Here is a 27,597-nt window from a genome sequence, read left to right on the forward strand (position 1 = left end):
AACTGCACAAAACGGTTTGGGTGAAGGATAAATAAATGGCAACATGACATGACTCAAGAGCGTAAGTCTTTAAATGAGATTGGCCAAAAGATAGAATAGCTGGCAGCTATTCATTCATTGGAAACAGGCCTCATGAGGAAAATCTACCTTTCTTCTTTAGGGCAAACACAAAGTAAGTGGAGGGGGAAATGGGGCAGTTTTTAGCATTTCAACATATTATCATCAGATAGACTAAAGAGAAAGTCTGCACTACATTGTATCCATAAGCACCACACTCCATAAATTAAACTAACATTGCTCACCATTGAAAGCACACATACATACAGCACATGGTCTCTAGATCATTCTTTCCAAGACCAAAACTGTAATTGAAATCTTCTCTAATCCAGAGGAAGCATTCCCAAAACCAATAGTACTAGAACAACAGTGCACAGCCAGCTCTGGGTACACAAACTATTTGCTCCTAGGTCAGGCCATAATCCCTATTTCCTCATATGCCCAGTGCACCTAAATGAAATTTATATAAACGAACAGTGAGCTGTTCCAGGGAAGCTATAACCACTGAGCTAGGGGGAAAGAGCTGGTTGGGATCAAGGACACTAAGTGGAAAGTCAGGTATGTTAGTTCAAGCTGCAGGTTTCTGTGTCCTTGTGAGATTTTATACAAATAATTTGTGCCTAAATACCCAATGGGAGTTTGCCACCTAAATGCTTCTACAGCAATCAAGGCCCATCTTGCAGTGCCTCTGCAAGCCTCTCTATAAGCAGTGCAGAGAGCCAACGATCATGGAGAGCTCACAAACTATGGCAGCTGCAGGTGCCCAAGACAAATACAATATCTTCTTTCTCTCATATCAGCTTGAGAAGTCTCATTTAGCAGCATTTCTTAGTTATGACTAAAAAGATCTTACTATAATGTTCACATTGGCCTTTAAAGAAAAATTCCAGCATTTTCATGGCCCCTTATTAACTGAGAGATATAAAATTTTAATAAGGAGAGAGACTGTGGTTTCAAGGGTCCGCTTAGTCTGTAATCAGAGCATAAAATAAAGACTCTTTTTTTTACATATATATATATAAGATATGAAAACCAGCTTCATTTAAAATGGTCTTTCTATAGTGCCCAGTGTTTTCTTTGGCAAATTTGGAGAGCTGGGTTTGGGGATAAAAGTAAATTACACCATAAGATGAAAACAGGATCAAAAGATTAGACAAGACTTCATAAAAATCAGTTGCATACACGCAAAGGGAGACTTTTTCAATAGGTCATTTAAAAGATAAAGCTCTGGAGAATTCTGCTCGGTGGCAAACTCATCTAACTCATGCAAAGCCTACAGGAGAGATTGCAAGGTAGGCAGGAGTTACAGAGCATGAGAACACACACGAACTCTCACATCTTAAAGCTATTTTACACGATTAGGTATAATTTTTCATACAATGCACACATGCACTTGAGCAATGGCATAGTCCAGAAGAAGGACCTTGACTTGCAAGCAGTTTGGGGGGAAAAGAAGCAAACAGGAGCAGATTCTCTTTTTAACATTCACAGGCCTACTTTTTCATTCCAGAATGTGCTCCCATCCCCAATTTTCTCCCTCACTTCCCCATATTTGTTAGGCTGTATAAATACTTAAGAGATCAAGGGAGATGAAGAGTGTATTCTACTACTTGCAAGGATGGCCACAGACTATTCATGCTCTACAGACATAGGTCAAGCTCCAGAGCACTTCTTTTCCAGCCCCTCTGTCATCACTGATAGCTCTAACAGTGTTGGATGGATTTTTGCCTCTTCTGTGGGAGGAGACAACACTCCCCTTCAATATGGTACACATTTCTAGAGCATTCTTTGAGCAGCAAAACATTCAGAAGGTCCATAACCCCTTGCTAGCAGACAGCAACAGCTTTATGCAATAGATCCACTAACGGAGATACCAAAGTAATCCTTCTTGCAATGTAGACAGTGAGTGCTTGCAAGAAATTATAAAATATCAGCAGGATCAGCTGCCATTAAACTATGTTGCTGTCTCAGCACCATGTAATTTCTTCCCCTCACATTTTCAGCCATGCCTATAAGACTAAATTGGAAATATTTAGGGGTGTTTAATCTCCTTTTATTACTAAATTAACATTAGACCGAGAATTTTCCACTAAGTGTAGGGAAACCACATCAATATTAATCACTTGCATGTGGTCCCTAACATTTTAATAACAGCCACTCAAACATTTCAACTGCACCACACTGCACCGCCAGGGCTAAACACGGCAGGAAAGCACACTGGAGTCAGCAAATGCAGGTCTGAGTCAAGACAGAAGTATTAAAATGGAGCAAATGAGAAAATATGAATTTAAATAACTGAACTGAAACATTATTATGTGATTACATGATTTACTTGGAGATAGAAAAAACAAACACCATCTGCCAGAAAAATTAGGGTCTCTTTAGCATTTGTTCTTCCCTTAATGTGCTTTCATACACTTCCAAGTCCTCTGACTTGATTCCTGCTGTGCTGCAGCAGGGCACAACTGGGGATGATCATCCCCAAGGCTTTTCTGCAGCTCAGGAGTGGCTACTAACAATAATACAGTCTTTTAGGACACACATTGAAGAGAAAACTTCAAGTAGACATTCTGAAATATGTGGGTTACCAGGGGTCATTAAACTAAATCTCATGTTTTAGTGAACAAAAAAACCTTAGTGTTTTACTATATAATACAATGGAGAGACATAGAGCAGCTAAGCAGCTGACCTCAGAGCTACACCAAGAACTAAGTCTATTACTAGATTTAAGCTTTTGGATCTGGTTCACTTCCACAGACTATGATGTATTAAAAGAAGTTCAGGCTCAGAGGGTGCCTCTTGCTACCTCTTGTGTGTATAATACCCAAAAAGAAAAAAAAACCAAACAACATTGAATAGGCATCCCTTGACAACAAGTAGCTATCCTGTTCAGCAGGAAATGCAACTGCTTCTTTGTTTTACATCATAAATGAAACCATCTTCAGCTTGGTTCGGTTCCATTGGGCATGTAGGCACCATCTGGTAACCACAGGTGTCAGTAAAAGCCCTAGCTAAGGGAACACAATCCTATCACAGCAAAGGAAATCAAAGTTAAACACAAGGGCAAGCTTTCCATTATTAAGGTTCCAAAAATAATGGAAGATGTTGTTTGTAGCGGCCATAAAATCCTCATTGTTTCATTTCTTGTAAAACTATTTTAAATGCATGAATTTTTTGAGCACACTTGATCCTTTCTTGGGGTAGAGAGAACTACTACTGTGGTATCTTAGTACTTTCTTGCTCTGTTTTTCAAGATTAAATCTGGAAACAAAACTGTGTTCAGACTTCAGGCTAGTGTGATAAAACATTTCAATCTGTACACTGTCAATTAATTATGACTTCTCTGAAGGGCACAGCAAATGCATTTAAATGCTTTTATTGCTTCTGACTACCATTGTGAAATATATAGCAAATAATTGCCCCTATTCTGAGAAGACTGCTACTCAGATTTTCAGCCTAAGAGAAAGGAAGCACATCCTTACAGGCCTTCAGGTATCATTGCTGTCTATCTGCAACATACAGAGGAAACTTCATTGCACTTCTTTTTCATTGCTAAAGCCTCACACAGCTTGCCTCTCCTCTCTAGACAAAAGGAAATTAGAAGATCAACAGATAGTTTTTTCTTACAGTTTAAAGGGAGAAGGGAAGCAGACAGATATTCCCAGCTCACCTTGTGGCTCAGTCCACATAAATCTGTTAGCCAGTCTATTATATTTCACCACATTTGCCTGTGAAACAACAGAAGCTTCCTTTGTTCCATTTGCCAGTTAGCCCAGTCCTAAGAGAAAGAAATAATGTGGCACGAATGTGCTCCTGCTCCCAGAGTAAGATCAGACAACCAACCTCACAGTCACAGCAGGTCCATCCTGAAATACACTCTCTGCAGCACCAAACCAGAGAAGACCCAGGAAGCAGCCTTCTTCCTGGAGGGGCACAGTCAGCGACCAGAATCTGCATTGCCTGAGCCAGACTGCCGCCAGTACCTCACCTGTAACACAGTAACTGCACCTCAGTAACAGTCTATTGATGATGCTTTCCACACCCTCACTCATTTACCATCTTTCTACCTGGACTGCTACACGTGTAGAGGGAGGCACAGGCATTCAGATCTGACATGAAAGGATACTGTTACATCTTCTGGTTCACACCAAGAAATGCCAAAATGCTGCAATAGCAGTGTTATTGCAGCCATTTCACAGACCTGAAAAAGGATTTTTGTGTCTTAACACTGTCCCAACTACATCTGCTTATTTGGTAAGTCTTCTCTCTCCCTCTCCTACATGCCATAACTCAAACACTGCAAGTTACAGAAAAGCCTGAATGAGTAATGGCTGCAGTCCTGAAAACCAATTTGTTAATTCAAACATTCTTGACAAAGCTTGAATGCTGTCACTGCTCCAACAGATTGTGCTGGAAGCTGATAGACCATTATTAACACTCCCTAAAAAGCTTAAGGTCCTGCACTAAGCAAGTTTGGCTCTGCAACTTCCTGGATTCCTCCCTGTGTTCCCTATGACAACATTTAGTTTGCTACCCATTAAGACATTTCAGCTCCCAGGTCATATAGCCCAGGTACCCTCCAAATCCAGCTCAGGATGAAACCTGGATCTCTACCTTTGCCTCATACCAGGGATCCTGGCAGGAGACCAAGGTATGCAGGCCACACAGCAGCTGAGTACCATCCCATTTAGCTCCTGAGGGGAGCAGCTGGAGGAGTAAGACCCCAGTGTGCACTATGGGACAGCTTTGAGGCACATGGTGTAGACGCCCTAACAGTACAGCTTAAAACACCAGAGGAAAGGAAAGCAGCTCACTGTCAAACTCCTCACTAGGAGAAACCATCTAATGCTGCTGCTGAAGGAAGTTCTTCTACACCTACCAGTTTCTGTCTCTTCAAAACAAAACTGCTCCAACTCCTTCTAAGTCCACATATCTTCCTATGCTTGCATAGCCCAGTGGCAGGAGCACTTCACCAACACTGTAAGCAGCACTTCTAAGCACAGCCTTGCAGAGATTAAGCTTCCTAAGTTTTTTAAGCAATTCAGCCATTTTCAACTCAACATTTTGCTGTATATACTTCACCAAATGAACAGCAACAACAACAAAAGCCTAGGATATTAAAACAGTTTCCTTCTGTCAGGGAACCAGACATAAACCAAGTACAGATTCACTAGATGAACAGAACTTGGCTCCTGTCAGGTATCTCAGTAGTTCATATCCTCTGGTTTCCATCAATACATAAGGCCACGCAGATCAGAAGGTTCCATCTTTTCCTGGCTGGTGAATGACAGTAAAAAATACATATGCCCACTACACACTGAAGTTATCAGCACTTTATTTGAGGCATGAAACTTAAAAATACAAGTTTCACCATGAAATCTTCCCTGTTTATTTAAGACCTGTCCAACAGCTATCTCACCTCTAATTGACAGTTCCCAGAGAATTCTACAGTCAGCATCTTGGGTGTCTCTCAATCCATATTCTGAAGCATGCCTCTGTTTTGCTTTAATTGCATTAACATTCCCATGGGTACTGCAGGGCCTTTCTGTACCTTTGGCTAGAGAAGCAGTGATGTTAACTCACCTCGGAACCACCAGCAGACAGCCTGGCACACGACCCCAAGCCCTCCTGTCAGGAGAGAGGCAAGTGGTGAGGAACAGCTACTTCAAATCAAAAGGATCTCCTCACAGGAGATAACAGCATTTCTTCCCCCTGTATTCTGACACAGTAACACATCAGGTTTGCTGCAGCAGCGTGCCTGCAGTACCAGCCTGTCGCTGTTCAGCACACACAGCACTGATCAAACACAATCATGAATTCAGCTCTCCTGAGAAGGGTTATGTATCAGTCTCTGTGGCGCAATCGGATAGCGCGTTCGGCTGTTAACCGAAAGGTTGGTGGTTCGAGCCCACCCAGGGACGGAGGAGCTCCCTTTTAAAGGCCAGTAAGAACCTCATACAGACCAACAAGTAGAAGTGCCAAGTCCTGCCCCTGAGAAAGAACAACCACAGGCACTCAGCTGCACATTAGCAGAAACAGATCTGAGGGTTCTGGAAGACACTGAGTGAACACAAGCCAGGAAAGTCCTCTTGTGAGAGGGCACACACTGCCAGCAGGGTAATGGTGACAAATCTTTGCCCTGTCCTCAGCAGTGGTGAGGGCACAGCTCAAATGCTCTGTCCAGTTCTGGGTTCTGTAGTGCAAGAGAGACATGGGTATAGTGGAGAGGACCCAAGAAAACAGCCATGAAGATGATGAAGGGTCTTCCATGCTGTGACTGTTCAGTCTGGAAAAGGCTCACGGGGAATATTATTTTTGTATATAAATACCTGAAGGGACGTTAAAAAGTGGGCAGACCCAGGGTCTTTCCATTGGCGCTTAGTGGCAGGACCAGAGGCAATGGGCACAAACTGGAACAGACAAGGTGCTAGCTGAGGATCAGGAAACTTTTTCACCATCGGGTGACTGAGCATTGACACCAGTTGCCCAGGGAGGTGGTGGACTCTCCTCTCCTTTCTTGGAGATACTCAGAACCTGCCTGGACACCATCCTGAGTAAAGTAGCCGTGCCTGAGCAGGGCAGTTAGACCAGATGACCACCAGAGCCTCTGTTCAACCTCAACCACTCTGTGTACAGCATTCTGTTTAGGAGAAAAACAGAAGTCGGATCACTGATCTCTAGCATCCTGAGTAGCCAACCCATCCAGAACTTCAGCTTTGATTTCATACCAACCTCTGGCATTGTCAGTATCTAAGGCTCTTCACAGAATATTCTGAGTTGGAAGGGATCCACATGGATCATCGAGTCCAATTCCTGGCCCTGCATAGGACAACCCCAAAAGTCACACTAGGTGCCTGAGAATATTGTTCAAACACTTGTTGAACTCTGTCAGGCTTGGTGCTCTGACCACTCCCCTGGGGAGCCTGTTTCAGTGCCCAACCACCCACTAGGTGAAGAACCTTTTTCTAACATCCAGCCTAAACCTACCCTGACACCTCAGGCTATTTCCTCGAATTCCCTCCATCTTACTTCCATAAGCATCCTTATATCTGTCCTCCTGGATGACACTTGCCCCACAGGCTTTGTATCTTTCTCATACCTACCCTGAATTAAAACAATTATGTTTAAAGCTGCAATTCAGAATTACATATAATCTCTAACCAATATATTTATGCATTTACAAATTTTGCATTTTATTAAAGTATATGAATAAAGTATGTTTGATAGCTATATTAAATATGCTTACTATACTGTGCATTATAATTCTATTTTATCTTTTGTGTATAAAACATATTACATATTAACAAAACTGCCTTCACAGTCTGGAGGGCTGCTATTGCTCTTCCCTGAATCCCTGTTTACAGCTTTGGTCCCAATCCTACAGTAGCTAGATCTGGAGATTTTCATTACTATGTTAAAGAACAAGTTTTATGCTGTCAAGAACATCTGGATAGACACATTCCTCAGAAAGTCCAGTTGGACAAGCATTAAGAACTGGGAACGAAACGCTCCTGTCTTAAGGATCCAAGCAGATTTATTCCCAGAAGCAAGTAAATTCAGAGCTGGTGATACACAGAAAACACTAAAAAAGTTTTCTTCCAATCATGATTTGACACTTCCAGTCTTCTTCTGAGTTTTGGGTTTTTATAAAGAGCCAGAGCCCAAGAGTTTTAAAATTTGATGGGAAATTTTGCTACCATGTATATAAAATGTGCATAGATGTTACAGAAACTAAGAGCATGAGAAAGAAAATATTTAGTTAATCACCACTATTTTTACTCCTACAGAAATGACCAGATGTTACTCAGACACAAGGATAAAGACAAAACTTCTTCCTCTTCAATTAAAATGAATCACAGTACATAACCATGCAGTAGTTTGGAAACACAACTTCACAATTCTTTGTCCATATAAACCTTAAAAAACTTTCATTAAGGTGCCACAGGTACTTACAAAGGATATGGAAACCTTACAAAACTTGGAAGTTTTAATGAAGAGCTTCTCTCTTTTTCCCTAAAAAGCTAATTCTGTGGGAAAGTGACCAGAAAAACATCTTGTATTTTGCCCTTAGAGGCTAAAGTAGCTCTGAAAACTATGCCATGATCTGTCTGGCAACATGGAAAAGCACTGGTAAGGGTGCTTATTGACACCTTCATGAAGGACAGCAAGACACAAACCTACTATGGGAACTTTGGACAATATGGCATGTATGGGCTGGATGCAGCACTGTGAACATTTGCATCAATCCTCCAATAGAAGGATTATTTTAGTTCATTATGTATCAGGTTATTGGCAAACAAGGAAACTGGATATGAATCACTGTGGCACTCAGTGGCAGCAAGGTCACCACTGTACTCCTACGTTCTGTCATGGCTGACGAGACAGACATTGTTATTGCCTGTGGACTCACTGAACTGACATTTTCATTTAGTCAGGCTTTGAGCCAGCTGTTGATCTCACTATTGCAGCAGGAGAATGAGAAAAACAATGCTGTAGTTTGGATAACAGCCACACTAGCAGTAAAAGAACCCTGCATCTTGAAATCTCCATCAGAAGTCTGTCCCACTTCCCTTTTTAAAACAGCAGCAGCAGAATTACAAGACAAAACCCTAACAACACTTAGTAGTATTCTCAAGTGTAAGTTTAAGGAGATTCAAGCACTGTGCCATATTCTTCCAGGCTAGTGTTAAGCCTACAGGAAACATCTGCCAGCCACGAGTACTAAACTGCCTATCAGCACTTTATTGACTAAACAAACTGGAAGCAACTTCAGTTTTAACAGCTTTTCATAATCCTGTAAGATTTCTTATTCACCTCATTGTGGTCTAGTGCTTTGTGTAATGGAAATGGACACATTCTCATTACTTGTTGAGCAAGCAACAGCCATCTCCATTAGCCCTCAGCCACCTACTGAGGTAGGGTGAGGGATCTCTCGTGCATGTAATACTGCAATACACCACTATATAAGAGGTGTAAAGCAGTTCTGAGCAGAGGTTATGATACAGCTTGTAATAATTTCACATATGCTTGCATTACAACTACAAGGGTGGAAATGCACTCGGAGATCATTTGACTTACAAAGAGAGAAAACAATTTGAAAAGCAGGGGAAGAGACTTATTTGAAAGATGGCAGCTCCATTCCCCACCTTCCATCAAAAAAAAAAAATTGGGGGAAAGATATAAAAAAAATGTAGCAGAGTAAGAATAACCACTGATACCTTTGCTTTAACAAATACTGGAAGCACAGAAACCCAGCCTCCCAGTGCACAGCTTCTTGACAGAGCAATGATGAAAGGAAAAACCAGTCCTCAGGGACATAACCAAACATGCGTAAAAGATGAAGACAGAAAAGCTAGTTGCAAGTCAATTAGAAAACACCAGCTTGAAAAAAAAAGTATATCTAACTGCTGTCAGTCTCACTAAATACACTATTTCAGAATACTCCTCTCCCCAGAAATATTTTGCAACGAAATAAGGAGTAAATGACTTAATTCTTTTGCAGAACAATACCCGCTATTCAGAGTGCCCTGCCGTTCCCTCTCTCTGACAAAAGCTGTCAGATCTGGCAAAGACAATAAAAGACGAATCCAGGTCCCACAATAAAAGGACCTTTTGTGAGAAGCTGAAAGTTAAGTCTCCTCTCAACATAGGGATGCACCCAGACTAGGGGCGAAACAAATACGGAAATAAATTACAGTCATCTGCCAGCATGACATGACTTGCCAACTATTGCTGAGAACGTTATTCAGAGCTTTAATGCTTCTGCAACTTTCTTCTGCTGCTAACCTACATAACCCAAAATCCTATGACCTCAGTGCTAACCAAAATGATTTACTCAGCCCATATATTCTGCATGAAACAGAAATGCAAATCTAACATTTTAATACAATATTTGTGTATATTTAATATTAATTACATTTACATATATAAATTATGCTACTACATTAGCAATGTATTTGGTAAAAACAACTAGTGTGATTAAGTCTGCAAATTTTGGTACTGTTTTCTATCCAGTATAAACCAGAATAGAAAACAAAGTTTCCATGTGAAGAATAAAGTCTATTTTAAGAGATGCAGCCAAGATCTGTTGCAAAACACAGATCATGTATGCTCACATTTAGACAAAACCTTGCAGTAATAGAAGGTACTGTCATTCAATATTTTCACAAGAAACTGCTTAATAGTTCAGTTACCAACTGCACTGTAGTGATTATTTAAAAAAAACACAGACACACACAATACAGCACCCTTGCCTTGTCCTTCAGAAACAATTTGTAGGTAAGAAGTGACTCTTTAAACTATACATGCTAGAATATATACAATTCTGCAATAGGAAGAGGTTAAAAAAGTTGAATACTGTGGAAAAAAATTTATTAAGTCTATACAAGTCTTCTGAAACAAACCATTGGCTTTGATACAGTAAATTCAAGTGAATACTCATTGCAATAGTACTTTTTCATACAGAGATCAAGAAGCCTTATAGCTTCCCACTTAGTGTCTGTGACAGGAAGTTTTATTTCTGAACAAGTAGCTGCACCAAGCAGACGTGATTGAGATCTCACAGCCACAGTGAGCTACAGTTGAGATAAACTTATATTACAAACATTTCAGAAATTAAGAATCCATACTGAAGTGTGGCAAATTGATTCACAATGAAAAAACAAAGACATCACTCGGACCCCTTGCCAATAACGAAGACTTTCTGCAGCGAGTCTAGAGTAGAACGCATCATAAAAAACTAGAGTGCAAGAGTACCACAAATTTAGCATATAAATATCACAGGATTAAAACTCCAGTTAAGCCATCAACTGAAGTGATGATTAAAAGGAAAACATGGCGTTCCCCAGCTTTGCAAAGGAAGCTTTCAAAGCATTTCTTCAAGAAGGTGCTGATACCAACTATGGCCTGTGCCAATTTGTATTTTAGACACCTCTGCTGAAAGAAAGAAGTTCAGCAGATTTGCCTAAGAACTGTATAATCCTGCTGGTTTTAATACCTAAAAAAAGCATTTACTAGAAGAAATGAAATGTAACATTTATAGCTCACACTGTTTGCAAGATCTGTGCACACTATATAGTTCTATAATTTCAATGGAATTTAAAATAAAACAAAGAGCAGACAATGCAGTAATGTGTTTGTTAGATGGATTTGTTTAGAATAGTTACACAATAATGTATACAGTTGTAAAATTTTTAGTGCATTTGTTCTTGCACATTATTTATGCTACTTATAAAAATCTGAAGATTGCAAATTGGGCATGCTTACCATAACATTTTCAAACTGGGAAAGCTGCAGAACATTTTTCCTACAAGTGTTCACTGCCATGATACAAAACAAATATGTGCAAACTGCAAGGTCCCTAAAAATAGCATTTAATGACTTCATGTACAGAAAGATGTCACTATCTGTTTAAATATGCAAAGAATAAGCTTCCCCAAGTTTATAACATAGAACAATATCCGCCACATGCTCCTCCTCCTCCATATCCTTCTTCCTTGTTTGATAACTTTACACCTCTGTTTTGGCTTTCACTCTCCCACAGTCCAGGAGTCTGAATGATTTTTTCAACAAGTTCTTCAAAGGCACACTGTACACCATCGCATGTTTTTGCACTTGCCTCTGGAAAGGGAAGAGAAGAAATGAAGTGTTAGCATAACTTTACTTGTTTAGTATTTCTCTTTCAGTTAAGTCTCAACCTATAACCTACACTTACCACCTTCTACAACATACTCTGTAAGAACGTAACAGTGCCAAAATTAGCAGGTATGCAGATTAACACCACATCAGGCAGCACTTCAAAAGATTTTTTAATAGAAGAGCTTTCAAGTTGTACTTCACCAGAGTATATGGAGACAGCAATGGCTTAGATTTATTTTTCTGTGAAAAGCACTCCAGTACCAAAACGGAGGGCTCTCATCTGATCAACCTGGTTGCTGCTCTGTAAGTCAGACCTGCAGTACCACCACAGTGTAAGAAGCAAGGATCCATACTGGGCGGTTCTGGGCCGGTCTCCACAATAAAACTTTTCTGATAAAAAGCAATTAAGGGATCTCATTTCTTCTGCAATTAGCAGAATTCCATGTAAATTCACTCAGGAGCCTTACTTAACCAAGCCCATGAAATCCGCTCACAAGTTATGTTATGACAGCAACAGACACCATCACAGTCTAATTTTCATTTTCCTTTTCATCTTTCATGCACTTAACAGCTTATGCCTCAACTTAGAACTTCTATTTCCACATCTGACACTGAAGCTGAAAAGAAACACAGCACAGTACTAAACAAAAATGTGCCATTAGTCAAAGATGAAGAACATGTCTAAGTACAGGGCACATCAAGGAACTGCTTTGCTACTGGAATCATCCTATAAAATAATCCCTAAATATACGCATAAAGAGTTACTTCATCACCCATTTTTAAATTTATCATTACAAGGCTTTGTCTACAAGACTCATTTCATTTTGCAGCAAGAAGAGACCAACATACTTGCTCCAGTCCTGTCATTATCCAATCCTACACACCATTTGTAAATTAATCATACACCTTCCTTTTTTTTTACATCACAGTTCTAATACAGATTTCTGTCAAGTACCAGCTATTTTGCTATACTGAAGACTGGCTACTGGTACCAGCTTTCCCTCTTTCATTTTGCTTCTGTTGTTATTTAGCAAGTTGGGTGGAAAAAGAAATCAGACAAAACCCCAAAACTCAACACAGGTTTCACCAGGCTACAGCAGAGCCAGTATTCTGTCCTTAAATCTTCAAAAATTTCAATATACCTGTTCACAGTTAGAATAGGTATCTGGACATATTCAAGGACAATTTTAACAAACAGGAATACCCATTATCTTTGTACCTACAGCAGCTGAGAAATAATATTAACTGAACTGTATTCAAAGACTACAGCTCTACAGAAGTGATACTTTTCATTATGTAACAAAAATCAAATAAGATCTCTGCAAATGCCTATAACATACCTATGAACAACATGGAATGTTTCCTTGCAAATTTGAGGCCTTCATTTCTGTCAACTTCACGGTTTTCCTGTAAGACAACACAGCATTAATATGCATTATTAACAAAATATACCAACAGATTACTTCCTGCAGTTGAATTTGGTTTACCTTATCAATCTTGTTTCCAACTAACATTTTCACTATGTCATTCCTTGTGCAGTACGTTTCCAATTCATTTAACCAGTTATCCAGCTTCACAAAAGTATCTCTTCTCGTGACATCATAAACTGAAAGATATTAGCCATATCATTTACACAATATTTTTCCAAGAATTATAGCTTACATTACAAAAGGAGCAAAAATTACGGCTTTTTGAATTAGAAAACTGAAGGAGTCCCAAGGATTCCAATTTACCTTCTATACCACTAACTCGAAAAAAGAAGTTGGACATCCACCAGCTCAAATTACTGATGCAGATCAACTCTAGCATTCAGTCAATTACTGACCTTAAACCAATTAATCTTGAGACACCCCAGCTTACAGGCTGAAGATTCATTCTTCAAAGAACTCTGCACCTGCAGACCCCAGTGCAGGATCTTTACTAACATCACTACACCATAGCTATGCAAAGAGGATGGCACGACTTCCAGCATCAAGTTAATTAGTCATAATTAAGACTTGTTTTAACACCAGTGCTAAGCTCCTGATTTAGCTAAAAAAGTAAACAGATCAGCAAATCCTCACGAATACCAGAGAATTACTGAGTTTTCGGTATTTTGTTGTTTTAAATAATTTAGTGTTTGTGTAGAATATAAGCAGTAAGACATGCTAAGGGCAGAAGAAACAAAAGTAGACCAAAATCTAAAATCTACTACCCAATAACTATCTAACAGCTAACACTTCAAGCTATGAAGGTATTTTTCCTTCATTTTCACATCCCATGTGGAGACAGGCATAAACAGTTTGTTTCAATCAAGTCTGTAACCTGGCTTGCATTTTTAGGAAGCCACATAACAAAGAAATAGTCAGGAGGTATTTAATAAAATGGAAGAGCAAATCTCAACATCACAGTCTTGTGGCTCCCAAACAGTACTTGGGAACTTTCACAGCTTTCAACCATAAGTGGTAGTTTCAGTGCCAGCAACTAAGTGACATAACAAGACATGCCTTGACAGGAAGACAACGCAACTCAGACTTGGGAAAAGGTACACACAAAACAAACCCTACCAGGAAGATACATGACAGAGGTTAATAAAGTCAAACGATTTAACTGGACACAGTATCTTATACCAAGATTCTCTCAAGTCAGAAGCAACTCCAAAAAACTGAAACTTCCCTGCCCTTACTTTAGTCAGCTTCTCACTTCTAGCACTGGAGAAGCAGAACTTCAGAGCTCAGTGCCTACATAACATTTCCATATACAAAGGAAAAGCAACTGAGACTTCACTGTGAAGCTGCAATTTTGGGTTTTGTCTGTGTTTCTCACACACAAATTGGCCCTTTCTATATGCCCAGCTAGTCTTTTCTAAGTGATTCTGACTGTGTAACATCCCATCAGTAGGGAGAAAAATAACAAAAAATCCCAGCCAGACTCCACTGTTTATATTAATTTCATTACGAAAAAAGAACTCGGAGAAGGAGAAAGCTGTACACATACTGATATACAGAGAATACACAGAGGAGATTTTTTTTTTTAACACTGGACCTGGTAAACACAAGCAAAAATAAAAGACAAATTTCAGATAGCACAGGGACCACAGCTCCAAGCCATCCTGTTAAATAGCAGTAGCTTTTAATCTCATGCAAAAATCAGAGATTCTCAAGTCGGTCAGACGGACAACACAAGAAAGAGGTCAGACATTAAGATCCTTTAGTATGAGTTGTTCAATACAGGCACAACAATTTTTAATATCAGTTAGATATTATGTAAAGGATATATGAGTCTGTGTAACTCCAACACATGAAAAACACATTCAAAGTAGCATGCAAAGCTTTACTTACCTAGGATAACACCTTGTGCACCTCTGTAGTAACTGGGCGTTAGTGTTCTGAACCGCTCCTGACCTGCAGTATCCTAAAAAGCCATTCAAGAAAGGTCCATTATTCAGAATTTGAGCAGAATTTAGTTCAGCTTTCAGGTATTCTGCTTCTGATCAACATACAGAATAAGATTTACAGTGTATTTCGCTACCAGATTAGCTGACTTTATTCCATTTCCTCCTGTTTTACTACACATTAACTTTGTTACCTTGTCTGCCCTGGGAAACACCTTTTAACAGTCAGATATAGCAAGTAACTGCTCTATATGGCAGGGATAGCCATCTCTGCAAAGCCTGTCTGTTCTGCATCTAGTACTGCAGCAACCAGCAAGAAAGCAGCATAGCTGCAGTACTTACTAAGATTTTGTAACAACCCATGGCAACAAAACCAGTTCCCTCACTTCAATCACTTGGTCCAATTAAATTTGATGGAGTACCAGGGTAAATGCTTTAACACGCTATGACAGAGCGGAAGTAGAAATAAGTTTTTCGGAGTTTAACTAAAGTTGAGTTTATATCCTCAAATTTAACGTGCCAACAGCTCTGCAAAAAACTCCCTAGATTATTAAAATGTTGTTTTCTGTACCTGTTTTCTTAATCTCTATCAGAGATTAAGTTATAGGGCACATTTATCACAGACTTCATACATAGAATATTTGAACAATTTACCCCAGGTTAGAAGTGACACATGAAATACTGGGGATTCCCTGACAAAGAACCTGAATAACCAAACCAGACTTCCAGCATTCTACAAACCGCTTGGTCCATCCTACACATCTTAAACTGGTTTTATGGTGTAACATTTACAAGCTTTTCTTTTCCACTTTACCTCAGGATTATTTCTTTATATTTACCAATATGAAAAAAAGAAATCCCTTAGTTAGTCCTACATAATATTTTCCATCCCATTATCATTAACCATTCTGCTATTAGTCCAGTTTTCCTCCTCCATGTCTTTTTTTTTCTGTCAAGTTAGTTCAGTTATTTTCCTTGTCATTTTATGATCATTAATATTGTAATCAAGACATAAATCTTGTTTGTTAGTTGAGATACGAACCACCCTCAAAGCAACGGAAATACTGCAATACATATTTCATGTTCCACTACTACTTCTCAAGGAAGGAAAAGTCCAGTATCTTGCTTATATGAGAAACAAGGTTTTATTCTTGCTTCCTACAAGACAACACAACCAGGTCTGCATATTCAACGCATAAGGGTGGAGTGGAGGCTGGTTTAAACGACGGAGAATATGCTAAAAAAGCTTGGAAATGCTTTTCTTTTTCCGCTTGTCAAATTTAGAAATTCTACTTTTAGCTGAAGTAGAAGTTGAATACTCTAAAGCTGTGAGTACAAACACTGCCTTTCTTTCAGATGATCTGCTACAAATAACCTCGAGCCTATAAATGTCTTTGTAAGAGAGCTATGAAGTTTAGGCTAAACATGGTTTTACAGAGGTAACATTTGAACATGCAACAGTAATTCTTAACCTATGAATACACAAACTAATGTTATAGGCAAAATTTAGTAAGGAAGTGCACCCTTTTAAAATCTGTCAAATACAGATGAGCATAGACAGGGATGTCTCAGATGAGTGAAGGCTAACTCTCTATAACAATTAATTACTCATTAAAAATATCTAGGGATGGGCACATTCACTTTTTTCAAGTCTGATTGATTTAATACCATTTAATTCCTTCTCTTTACTTGTATCCCAACCAGACCTGTAATCAGTGCTGCAGAAGTTCAAGGCAATAGAACCACCCCACCAGCCAGCTGTTCCACAGTTCACTCCACCTTCTGAATGGTGCAATATTAACCTCCCACTTCTCCAAATCACCTTGATATTAAAAGAAAAGGATTCTATACAAAATGTACATTATACAAAATATCACTATTCCTAAAGCAACACAACATATTAAAAACTTAGGACAGACTTACCCATATTGCCAGTTTAGCTTTGTTTCCATCAACTGAAATAGTTTTCACCTTGAAGTCCACACCTACAGAAGGAAAAATATTTTAGTTCTTTAAACATACTACAGCTATTTTTAAAAGAAAAAGTAAAGGATAAAAAAAACCCTCAGAAAACAAGTTGTGTTTTGACATCAGCAGGAAGAGTAGGTTTCATTAGCTATTTATGAACCTCGCTCAAAATGCAACATTTATTGCTGAGGGGCTTTTGCAAAAGCCTAAGAGCCTTTAAGCCATTGACTCAAAATATTTTAGGGAAGTAGGGCAAACACTACATTTCCTGTACTAAACAAAATATTCCTGAGAAATTTTCAAGTTGGTAATTCAAATGGGTTATCTTTCTTTTCATTACTCACAAATGTGTTCTCCTTGGATTCAACCCTGGCCTTGAACAATGGACTTTAAAAATATTGAAGGAAGCTGCTTTCAGGTGGCTATTTCCTCTGCTTCCCTCTCTCAAACACTCTGTCCAAGTCCCATCAAGCTTGGTGAACCGTCACAGCCAGAGACTCATCCACTAAATGATTGCTAACCCATGAGAAATAATGTTACATTATACTGCCAGATTCTGCAACTGGGACAGGGCATCCCTGTTCGTGTGCATAGACTGGGGAAAGAGAGGCTGGAGAGCAGTGTGTCCTAGTTCAGCAGGAGGGACCAGCTAACCCTGTGTGGAGGTGATCAAAGCTGTGTATTCTACCCCCTCTATTCATTCCCCAAGGTCAATGGGCCATTAGCAGCAGCTGCCCAGGGAGCCATTATCACCTTCACACCCAGCCTGAGGGGGCGGAGCTGCTATTGGGCCATCAACAGCTCAACACCCCCTGGCTCTCAGAGTTAATCACCCATTGTGTGAGTCCCCGCCCAGGGGGAGGGACTGGGTCCTCCCTGAGGGTACATAAGTGGTGGGTAAGAAGACCTCGGGAACTTCTCGTCGGATCCAGAGCAGCAGCAGGACCTTGACAGGAGGAGATCACCACTCTCGCCCAGACCACAGCCCTCGCCTGCACCAACAGGTTTTTCTTTTCCTTTTGCTCTGGGCTTGAGGGAACCACAGGGGTCTCAGCACAAGGGCAAACAAACCCCCTTGGGTTTGTGCCCCAGGACACTGGGTTATACTGCTGGGGTTTTGTGAGTTGAAAGCAATTTCCCTTGTGTGTCAGTGCTATTATTGTAATGTTATTATTAAATTTTAGCTCTGACTTATAATCTCTCTCGTGGTGAGTTCATTTCCCCTGCTGGTTCACCTTTAAACCAGCACACAGTGCCACAGAAAGGGCCCTGGGGGTCCTGGTGGATGGCAAGTTGAATATGAGCCAGCAGTGCCCTGGCAGCCAGGAGGGCCAACCATGTCCTGGAGGGCATCAGGCACAGCATCACCAGCTGGGTGGGGGAGGGGATTGTCCTGCTCTGCTCTGCACTGGGGCAGCCTCGCCTTGAATATTGTGTGCAATTTTGGGCACCACAATATAAAAGAGACATTAAGCTATTAGGGAGTGTTCAAAGGAGGGCAATGAAGATGGTGAAGGGTCTGGAGGGGAAGCCATATAAGGAGCAGCTGAGGGCACTTGGTCTGTTCAGCCTGGAGAAGAGAAGACAGGGGAGACCTCATTGTAGTCTTCCACTTCTGCAGAAGGGGAAGCAGAGGGGCAAGTACTGATCTCTTCACTCTTGTGCTCAGTGACAGGACTCAAGGTAATGGCATGAAGCTGACTCAGGGGAGGTTTAGGTTGGATATTGGGAAAAAGTTTTTCACCCAGAGGGTAGCTGGGTACTGGAACAGGGTCCCCAGGGAAGTGGTCACAGCATCAAGCCTGACAGAGCTCAAGAAGTGTTGGGACAATACTCTCAGAACACATGGTGTGATTGTTGAGGTGTCCAGCACAGGGCCAGAAACTGGACTCGATGATCCCAATTGGTCACTTCCAAATCAGCATATTCAACAATTCTATGATTCTATAAAATGTGTCAAATAAGCTTTGGATTATTTCAACAGACAGTACATCTCTCACAGGAATTTCAGCAACAAATCAGCAATACCATTTCTCAGTGACCAAGAAAAAACCAAACTGACAACTGCTGTTCACTCATCTGAACCCAACATACAAAAACTCCTCTGCCTCCATGTGTCCTCCCCCCTGCAGGAACTGGCAGCCTATTACTCGCTCAAGGACAAGCTGCACACAACTCAAGCCAAGAAGGACAAGATGTTAGTGGCTGTGCAAATTTAAAGCATAAAGCAACACACACCAGTGTGAGAGGCTGAGTGCAGTCATGACCCATTATGCCGTAATTTAATCCTTAGGTTACTAATAGCAAGTAACTAACTGGAAGGACGTTTCAGCTATTTTGGAGCAACTTTCACTCTCCACCAGGCAACAGCCTTGAAATGAAGTAGCAGTTTGGAAAGTTGATACCTTGGTAAGAACAAATTCCAAATGCAATAGCAACCTTTTTACACTTTGAATTAAAATGGCAGCCATCACACTCACTACCAGAAAAAGAATTTATCTATTCTAATACAAAATGAGTATGGCCTCATGATAAATGTGCTACACTTATATCCCTAAGGTCATGCAGATTACACACAAGTGCAAACAGGTGCCAAAATACGTTCAACCTAAAGTCACAAAGGGTATACAGGATGATAAGAAACTGTACATTATAAGCTGATTTAAACTTTAGTTGCACTGAAGTTTGAGTTTTAGATTTTAAAAAAAACCAGAAACACAACTTTTATTCCAGTTTCACAGCTTCAGCTCACCAGTGTTCCCTTAGTGCTAAGTGATTTTCAGACCACATTCTGCACTGGGAGAAACTCTTTATTTCAAACAAAAGTTTTCCAAAGTACATCAGCTTTTGTAGCAACTGAACAGAACTTTGTTTTTTTTCAGGGACTAAGATCCTTGTTCCTAACTTAGCAGTAATATAATGCTCAGTGCCATGCACAGGGATGGCACACTATTCCAGAGTTATCTTCACAGAAAAGAACAGTGGCTGTTAACTTTATTTTAAACACAAGTTCTTGGAACTTTACCTAGTTCATAGTACACTGCTACAGTAGCAATTTGACACAAATGGATCCTAAAGAACATCCTGTCCTGTCCACTTTTCAGCACTCAGCAGTAACTTTTAGACTAATAGGATCTCTCTCTTCTACTGTAATAGCATAATTCTTCCCCTAAACTGCAAAAATCACCATTTGTTCAGTCAGCACATCCACGAATTCACAGTGCACTCTTCTGTCCATTAGACCGGAATCAAAACCTGTAACTGCAGGTATTGCAAGTCTATCAGATACTTAACAAAGCAAAATATGTCACAGTAGTTTCTAGAAACAAAACTTTTTTCCATGGGATAAACTATTAGGTGTATTCTGATGCCACAGTATCCTTCTCCATTCAGTGAGCACATTCAGTACCTTTTGCTTTCACAGCCCAGCAAGTTCATTTAGTGGAAGGTGTACACACAACACCTTTCTGTCAGCCTTGCCGCTGGCTTAAAATTTAATTTTCCATGAGTGATACAAGTAAAATAAGAAACTAAAATAGCTAATAAATTGCATGTTAAACTGGCAATTGAAATGCAAAAGTACGAAAATAAACTAAAAGCAAACCAAAATATACCCTTTAAAGGGATCAAGGTATGTCAAAGATACTTCCAGAAAATCAAAGAATTCAACACATATAAAAGCAAATGAACAAAAAGAAAACTTTTAAATAATTAGGGGTTTGATTGTCATTCTGCCGTAAAAGAGGACAAGTAGAAAAAAATACAAGGCTCAAGAAAATCTTGTTGAATTGAACAAACAGAATATTTGTGTTCTCTACCTCAGTGAAACACAGACATATTTGTGACAGGTGTCAGTTTTGAGCTTGCAAGAGTGATGTTTCTACCCTTGACAGCAGAAAGCTGACACTGCCTTCCCCCAAGCCTTGGAAGGCAGCCAGAAACCAGACAGCAGTACCAGACTGTACTCCTGGGCATTAACACCTCCTGCCTCACCACTGCACACCAGCATAGCATGGACTTACAGTCTGCAAGGAATAGCTCTGTCACTGACACTGCTCTCACACAGGCCAGTGTGCCAGGCTGGATTTACAGGAAGTGCACAATGAGCTGAAGTGTGGGATTTGTGCTACGGGTAAGTGACAAGTTGGACAGCTTAGAGTTGAAGGACTCCAAATGCAAGGAAAGCTGAGAAGTTACAAGACATCAGATTTGTGCAATACATCACCTCATTTATGAAACAGACTGCACTGAACAGTTATCTAGAATCTCTCATGCAAAGAGGAAGCAAGTAAAGACAAGCATGAGAAGAAGTAAGGACAACAGAAAATACTGGGGTATATATAGTCTGACAAGATCCAAGTGATGAAGCCCAGTGAACAATCCAGCTTCAAGGAATGCAAGGAGGACCCTGAGATTAGCTCAGTTGGTTAAAACTTGGTTGTAATAATGCCAAGGTCATGAGTTCAATCCGTTATGTGGGCAACTGACTTAAGAGTTGGACTCGATCCTTGTGGGTCCCTTCCAATTCAGAATAGTCTGTCTGTGATTCTGTGACAGGTGAGGTGCTAGGTTCAATAAAACTGATGCTATTTGCCCAAAGCAGCTTATTCTTCCCAGAATATCACAGGATTTTTACAAAGTTCTGAAGAGAACCCCACAAAGAATAATCATTTCGTGTTTCATTTAAATTGCACCCAGGAGGTCTGTGACATCTATAAAGATAAGGTACATCTCAACAGGTCATTCCAGGGGACCAACTGTACTGCACTCAAGGCTTTCCTCAGTATTGTGGGTTTGTGTGCAGTTCTTGCTGTATGTTAGAAAAAAAAATAAGCAAACCAAACACGTTATCACTTTGTTTTCTAACCCAAATAAAAAAATATAGTGCCTTTAACCAGTTCAGCAGTCAGCACATAGATGACATTAAAAGATGCCATTTTCTGTAGTCCATTCATTTTGGAAAAGCACCACATTCTTCAGCTGCAACAAGAAAGGCTTAAAAATCTCCTCTGTCCCCAAACACAAAACAAATAGTGTTTAATGAGCACAAAAAGAACTCCAAGTTGAGACTCACAAAGTGTTCTGACATTTCACCATTTTGCAAGTACCTGAATTTGGCATCTGGGATCTGTCTTTATGCAGCACAGAACAGTCACCTCTAAGAGCTCACTCCAGTTGCTATATCTACATGAACAACAAATCCTACTCTGAATTTAAAGCTGCCATATTGCTTCTTAGAAATGCATTCACCAGAAAAATGGCAATGCCACTGCAGGAAACAAACAAAAAAAAAGAACAACCCAGATTCTGTATTTCCCAGTTAAGTGGAAAAAAAAATTAATCTGCTATCCCCTATGAGTGCTCCACACACCTTTTTGTGTGATTTTCACACCCAGGGTCACAGTAGCTCTACTACACAATACTATAAACATCAGTTGGAGGGGCAGAACAGGGTGATCCAGGCCAGCATTTGCTCAGTCTCTAGAAATTGACTTTTCCTGCCAAATGACTGCATTCATGTATTTGTTTCAGAAATCAAACTCTACCTGAAGTAATGTTCACATTGAGTACTCTTCCTCTTTTTCCACATCAGAAACAGAGCAGGGTAGGACCTGCCAGTAATAGGATCTACTGCCAGGGTAGGATCTGCCTGCCAGGGTAGGAACTGCCAGCAGGAAACCTTGAATTGTTGCTACTTAACAACCAGTGATTAGCTACCACACTTGCTGTTGGGCATTTTGGCAAATGCACAGAGGAAGAATTACTTCTGGAAATAATTCCTTAGTTTCTCAAAGAGCACACAGATGTCAATTTTCAACACTGGTAAAGAATATTATATGCAAACAGCAGAGATTAAAAAAACAACAGATAAACAAAAAAATCCCAACAATAAAGATACCCACATTGAGACTGCACCAGTCTACTGATATCCAAAACATCATGACAGCTGAAGTAGCTATTCTGCACTAACTTCCTGGCCCACATGATTGACTTATCAGGAAAGTAACAGGATCCAAAGTATATACAGTGCCAAAACTCTTAGATTAGAATACAAGATTGCCATCTCCACCACCTGATTACATTCCTGTTCCCTTCCATGCTATCCTCCCTCATAAACTGGGGTGGGGCTACTTGCACAATTTCTTTTGGTTTTTTTTACAAGCAATGAAATGAAATTCCTTCCCTTGGCTGCTCAGTGCTTTGTGTGAAACAGCACTCTTGTATAGTATTAATATTAATGAAAAATTGATCAATTTATTGAGTTCTTAATTGATTAGAGCTGTCTGTTTACCAACAGTTGAACTCAAAGAAAAAATTTACATACATTCTTGAACAGAAGTCTTCCAAAAGAGAAAGCAAAAATGCAACTGAAATGCATTGTGTGGAAAAGTATCTCAATTTTTTCATTATTTTCCATATATCATATTTGAAATATTAAAACAAATACTTAAAATATAATCTTTAATTGCAATATATAATGCAATATATATTTTACATAATAATTATGTTTGAAATATGTATTTAGGATATCTAATATTGAAAATACTATTTAAGTATTTCTATTATTTCATTTATTACTTTGGTACAGAGCTGCTTCACATTCTTAAAAGTTTCATTTTGCTCCTTTGACAACAAACCCACATTCTGGGCCACTCTCCTGCAGCACAACTGACCTACACTGGTGGGGATCACACCAGCACAGCAGTGACATCTCACTGCTTTTGTCCCAGCAGCTCAAGGTGCTTGGCTCTCTTCCACTTTTCTTAGGAGTCTAGGCTGGCAAGGAATTGATTAATAAGTAGAAGAGAAAAAGCCACATTGTAATTTCCTTCCTATCGAGGGAAATCAGAAGCCACACAGAGCACAGTACACTTGTCAGAAGTTGCAAGAGTTAACATCCCCTACTGAAGAGTCTGAAGATAGTTATCATGTATCATATTGCGTAGAACAAAAGGTCTGGACAGCCACATTACTACTCAAACAACTTAACAGCCATCTGGCACAGATAAATCAGAAGGAGACATAACAGTAGCTCTTACCTTTCCATTTTAGCCCAAAATGCAGCAAACAGTGAACTGGAGGTAGTTCCACTGGAGCTTTTCCCTGACCATACCTATGACTTCCATTTGCATGGTGACAGGTGTCACTCATACCTGCTTTTTTACCCAAGAATAAATTTTTATATAAAGAGGACAACTACAGACCAGTACAGCCAATTCCCTACACCAAAGAGCACCACACAGTAAAACTGTGTCCACATCATTCTTGCGTTAAGGAAAGGCAGACGTGTCTGAACTTCAGTACACACGAGGCAAGTCTGAACAAACTGCAATTTTCCACTGAAAATTGTCTAAATTTTTCTAAGGTAGTATCATAACATACTTACCAATTGTTGCTGCAAGTTCTGGGTCGAATGTATCATCTGTGAACCGCAGCAGGAGGCTATAGGGAGGGAAGAAAAACAAGAGATACTATTACTGCAGCACAGCCATAGCTTGCTGGAGACCCACAAATTACAAGTCTGAGAGGGAACAGCAAGATCACACAGCTAAGTAAAAACACATCTCATTGTTTTTTTGTGGGAGAGATATTACAGAAAAAAGAAGAGAAACCTGGAAAGAATACAGCAGACATGCTCTGCTACCTGAGCCCACGACTCCTCACTGTGTATATTACCAAGTATGTCTCTTTGAAAACAAAATAACACACAAGTTGCCAATCAGTTACATGAACAGTCACATGATGTGCTTCGCAAAGCATTTTACATCTACCTTGTTCTATTTTAAGTCTCCCAGAATTCACCACAGAAGTAGTATTTTCTTGTTTAGTTTTCATATTGCCTCACAGTATTTCTGTAAGCTTGAGAAAAAAATTCCAAGTCAGCTTTTCATCCCAGAAATAACTCCTTGAACAGCACACACAGAAGAGTAGTAAGGACAACACCCACCAGAAATAAAGAAACAGAAGTCAAAGAGTAGAATAAGCTCACTATTGTTTTACAATTTTTTATCTTTTTGTATATAAGGCTTTTGTATGTAAGGCTTCCACACAAACGTTTCCCTCTATCCTGATAAATGTTTGCTATCAACAGAAAACCAGTTGCAACTAAGATTTAATGATTTATCACACTGTAGTAAAGTAGAGTCCCTTAAAGAAGTGCCCATAATGTCACTCTACTTGTGCCAAATGTAAATATTTTTGCAGGAGACAAAGATTCTCAGCATAGTTTCTAAAACCATCAGACTTATGTATCTGTGACAAGTGCCTACTACTATGTGGCAGCAGCTGTTTGCTATGACCCAACAGCTTCTACTCATTTCCAGGCTGGAGAAACAAAATAAACCTTATTTACTTTTTAGTCTTCCCCCCAAACCTGTTCTTTTCTTCTCTCTTCTCTTTTTGCATGTGAATTTAGCAGTCAAGTGCTGTTTAGCACTTGGACACAGTCCTGCATTGCTAAAAAAAGTGACTACTGAAATTCCTTTACTTCAAAGATGCTGGGTAGTACCTCCAAAGTTAACCATAGACTAACCTTTTTTCCCTTACTCCAGAACCCCAAAACCAAATGGTAGCTTTATTTACCAAGGAATAACTAAAATAAATCATAGAACATAGGTTTTTACCAGTACCTTCAAATAGCTGCATCAGGGTGCTATTTAAAAGATGCTATTTTTAGTTAGAACTAATATCATTCAAAACAGACAGAATATGGAATCCTTATACTGCTACTGGAATAAAAACATCACTCCACCAGTCTTGCATGCCAAGCCCAGCCAATTTCTACCTTCCCCACTACTTTCATATGTAGCTATCACCTTGTACGAAGTCCAGCACAATCACCAGGACCAGGTCTAAGAAAGAATTTGTTCAGGAGTCAGGACTGACCACTTACTACACTCTGCTAATACCAGTTTAACATCTGATCTTCCCCAGTCAAGTGATAGGTAAGGGACACAAATTCGGGAACAGGTCAATAGTAAATTCATGGACCTCAACAATCACATTTATATATTTAATACTAATTTTATTTCCTCTACATAATGCCTCTTTTAACAAGTTTTCTGATGTGAGGAAAAATAGGTATACAAAACCACTGCATGTTTTATCTGCCTCAGGAAAAATTCTTCCATATGGCGACTCATTTATAAGCGATGATCTCAACTAAAAGAAATTTACCCAGATCATGTCTGTCACCAGAGGCCTACTGTACTAATTATCAGCTCGGTCACTAACTCAAACGAGTGACTAACAGATTTTTAACAATTAGGAGTTTTTTTCCTAATCAGCAACTTGTACGTACTTTGGGCCATGGTAGAAGGCACAGATTATCATCATAAAAACCAAATCTAAAATTACAGGTGTGGCACATTCCCAGATGTCCTCCTGCAATTATATCCCCTATAGCCTGTGACAGAACTACTTTGCTGCCTCCCCGTGCTTCCCTGCACGCTGGGTCTCTTGTAACTCTGCATGTAAACACTATGGACTAGATATTAACCCCAAAGCGCTATGGAGATGGACAAGGGCACCCATCTCCCCACGACACACCGCTGCCCCTGGACAGGCCGGTAGAGTCCCCGTTTCCGCTGTGTGGTCAGCTGGGCCGGGCAGGCAGCGGGTGACAAGCCCTCGCCGGGCGGAGGGCCGGCCGGGAAGGGGCGAGGGCGCTGCCCCCGCGGGCCCCGCTCGGCGCAGCGCAGGCCGCGCCCAGCCGGCGTTGTGCGACGCGGGGCTTCGGCCGGGCCCGGCCGGCCCGGAGAGGCTGTGGGAGGCGGGCACCCCCTCACCTGGACTTGCCGACGCCGCTCTCGCCGATGATGAGGATCTTCAGGGTGGTCAGCACGTCCTCGTCCATCCCGGCGGCGCCCCCGGCCCGGCCCGACCCGCCGCTCCCTGCGCAGCTGCGGCCGCTCCGCTGCGCCTGCGCGGGGCCGCCCGCCGCTTGTTTACAGCGCGCAGGGGCGCGCCCGGCGGTGCGCGCGTGCGCGGGTCCTGCTCGGGGCCGTGGGGGCTCGGGCAGAGCGGCCCGAGGGGAGTGGGGGGTGTCCGAGCTGTCCGTGCCAGGGACAGAAACCAGATACAGCGGCAGGAGGGTGTTAGACGTTGGAATGGGATGCCCAGGAGGGTGGTGGAGCCACCGCCCCTGGAGGTGTTTAAGGAAAGACTGGACGTGGCACTCAGTGCCATGGGCTGGCTGACGCGGAGGTGTTCGGTCATAGGTTGGACTTGGTGATCTCCGAGGCCTTTTCCAAGCTAATCGATCCTGTAACTCTGCTCGCTGGCGGCTCGCCAGGGCCCTGGGCCGGAGCGGGGCCAGCTGTCACCTCCAAGGAACTCAGCTGGTCAGGAGCCCGCCACCAAAAAATGAGCTCGTTTGATCACAAAACACCAGCATGGGCTGGCTTGGACATGACACTAAATGCTTTTCAGCCAGCAGAATCTTCCATTGTCCATTAAAAGCCCAAAATGTTCTAAAGCTGACTGCTGTGAGAAATTCCAGCCAGTTCAGCTAACGTTCTAGTATGGCTTGAAAACTTCCTCAGGCCACGTGTAAGCAAGTG

The 27,597-nt window shown here is 40.8% G+C and overlaps 1 protein-coding gene and 1 non-coding gene across 3 annotated transcripts; one reads left to right on the plus strand and one right to left on the minus strand.

Moving 5' to 3' along the window:
• Window positions 1-5,904: 5,904 nt before the first annotated feature.
• On the plus strand, window positions 5,905-5,978 carry TRNAN-GUU (transfer RNA asparagine (anticodon GUU)). Its single transcript has one exon. It is a non-coding gene; the product is annotated as a tRNA-Asn (tRNA).
• A 4,433-nt stretch (window positions 5,979-10,411) lies between these two features.
• Window positions 10,412-26,971, minus strand: RAB18 (RAB18, member RAS oncogene family). 2 transcript variants are annotated; one of them, XM_071560058.1, is made up of 7 exons: window positions 26,824-26,971; window positions 24,423-24,478; window positions 16,991-17,052; window positions 15,015-15,087; window positions 13,182-13,300; window positions 13,035-13,101; window positions 10,412-11,676 (listed from the first exon to the last, which is right to left on the minus strand). In XM_071560058.1, exons 1-7 carry the CDS (start codon window positions 26,889-26,891, stop codon window positions 11,498-11,500), a joined length of 624 nt encoding a protein of 207 aa, XP_071416159.1. In that variant the 5' UTR covers window positions 26,892-26,971; the 3' UTR covers window positions 10,412-11,497. The 2 variants fall into 2 exon arrangements, with proteins under 2 accessions (XP_071416159.1, XP_071416158.1); XM_071560057.1 differs by lacking the exon at window positions 26,824-26,971 and adding an exon at window positions 24,681-24,886.
• Window positions 26,972-27,597: the final 626 nt, after the last annotated feature.

This window comes from Pithys albifrons, chromosome 7, assembly GCF_047495875.1.
Source record: "Pithys albifrons albifrons isolate INPA30051 chromosome 7, PitAlb_v1, whole genome shotgun sequence".
Lineage (NCBI taxonomy): Eukaryota > Metazoa > Chordata > Aves > Passeriformes > Thamnophilidae > Pithys > Pithys albifrons.

What these genes read in the sequence shown, in the direction of transcription:
- RAB18 (XM_071560057.1), bottom strand. Translation starts at nt 24,871, where the DNA reads ATGAAAACTAAACAAGAAAATACTACTTCTGTGGTGAATTCTGGGAGA. An exon ending in GTGAGGAGTCGTGGGCTCAG is followed by an intron (nt 24,479 to 24,680) that starts GTAGCAGAGCAT and finishes CCCTCCCTATAG; the next exon opens with CCTCCTGCTGCGGTTCACAG. An exon ending in ACATTCCATGTTGTTCATAG is followed by an intron (nt 11,677 to 13,034) that starts GTATGTTATAGG and finishes TTCCCTTTCCAG; the next exon opens with AGGCAAGTGCAAAAACATGC.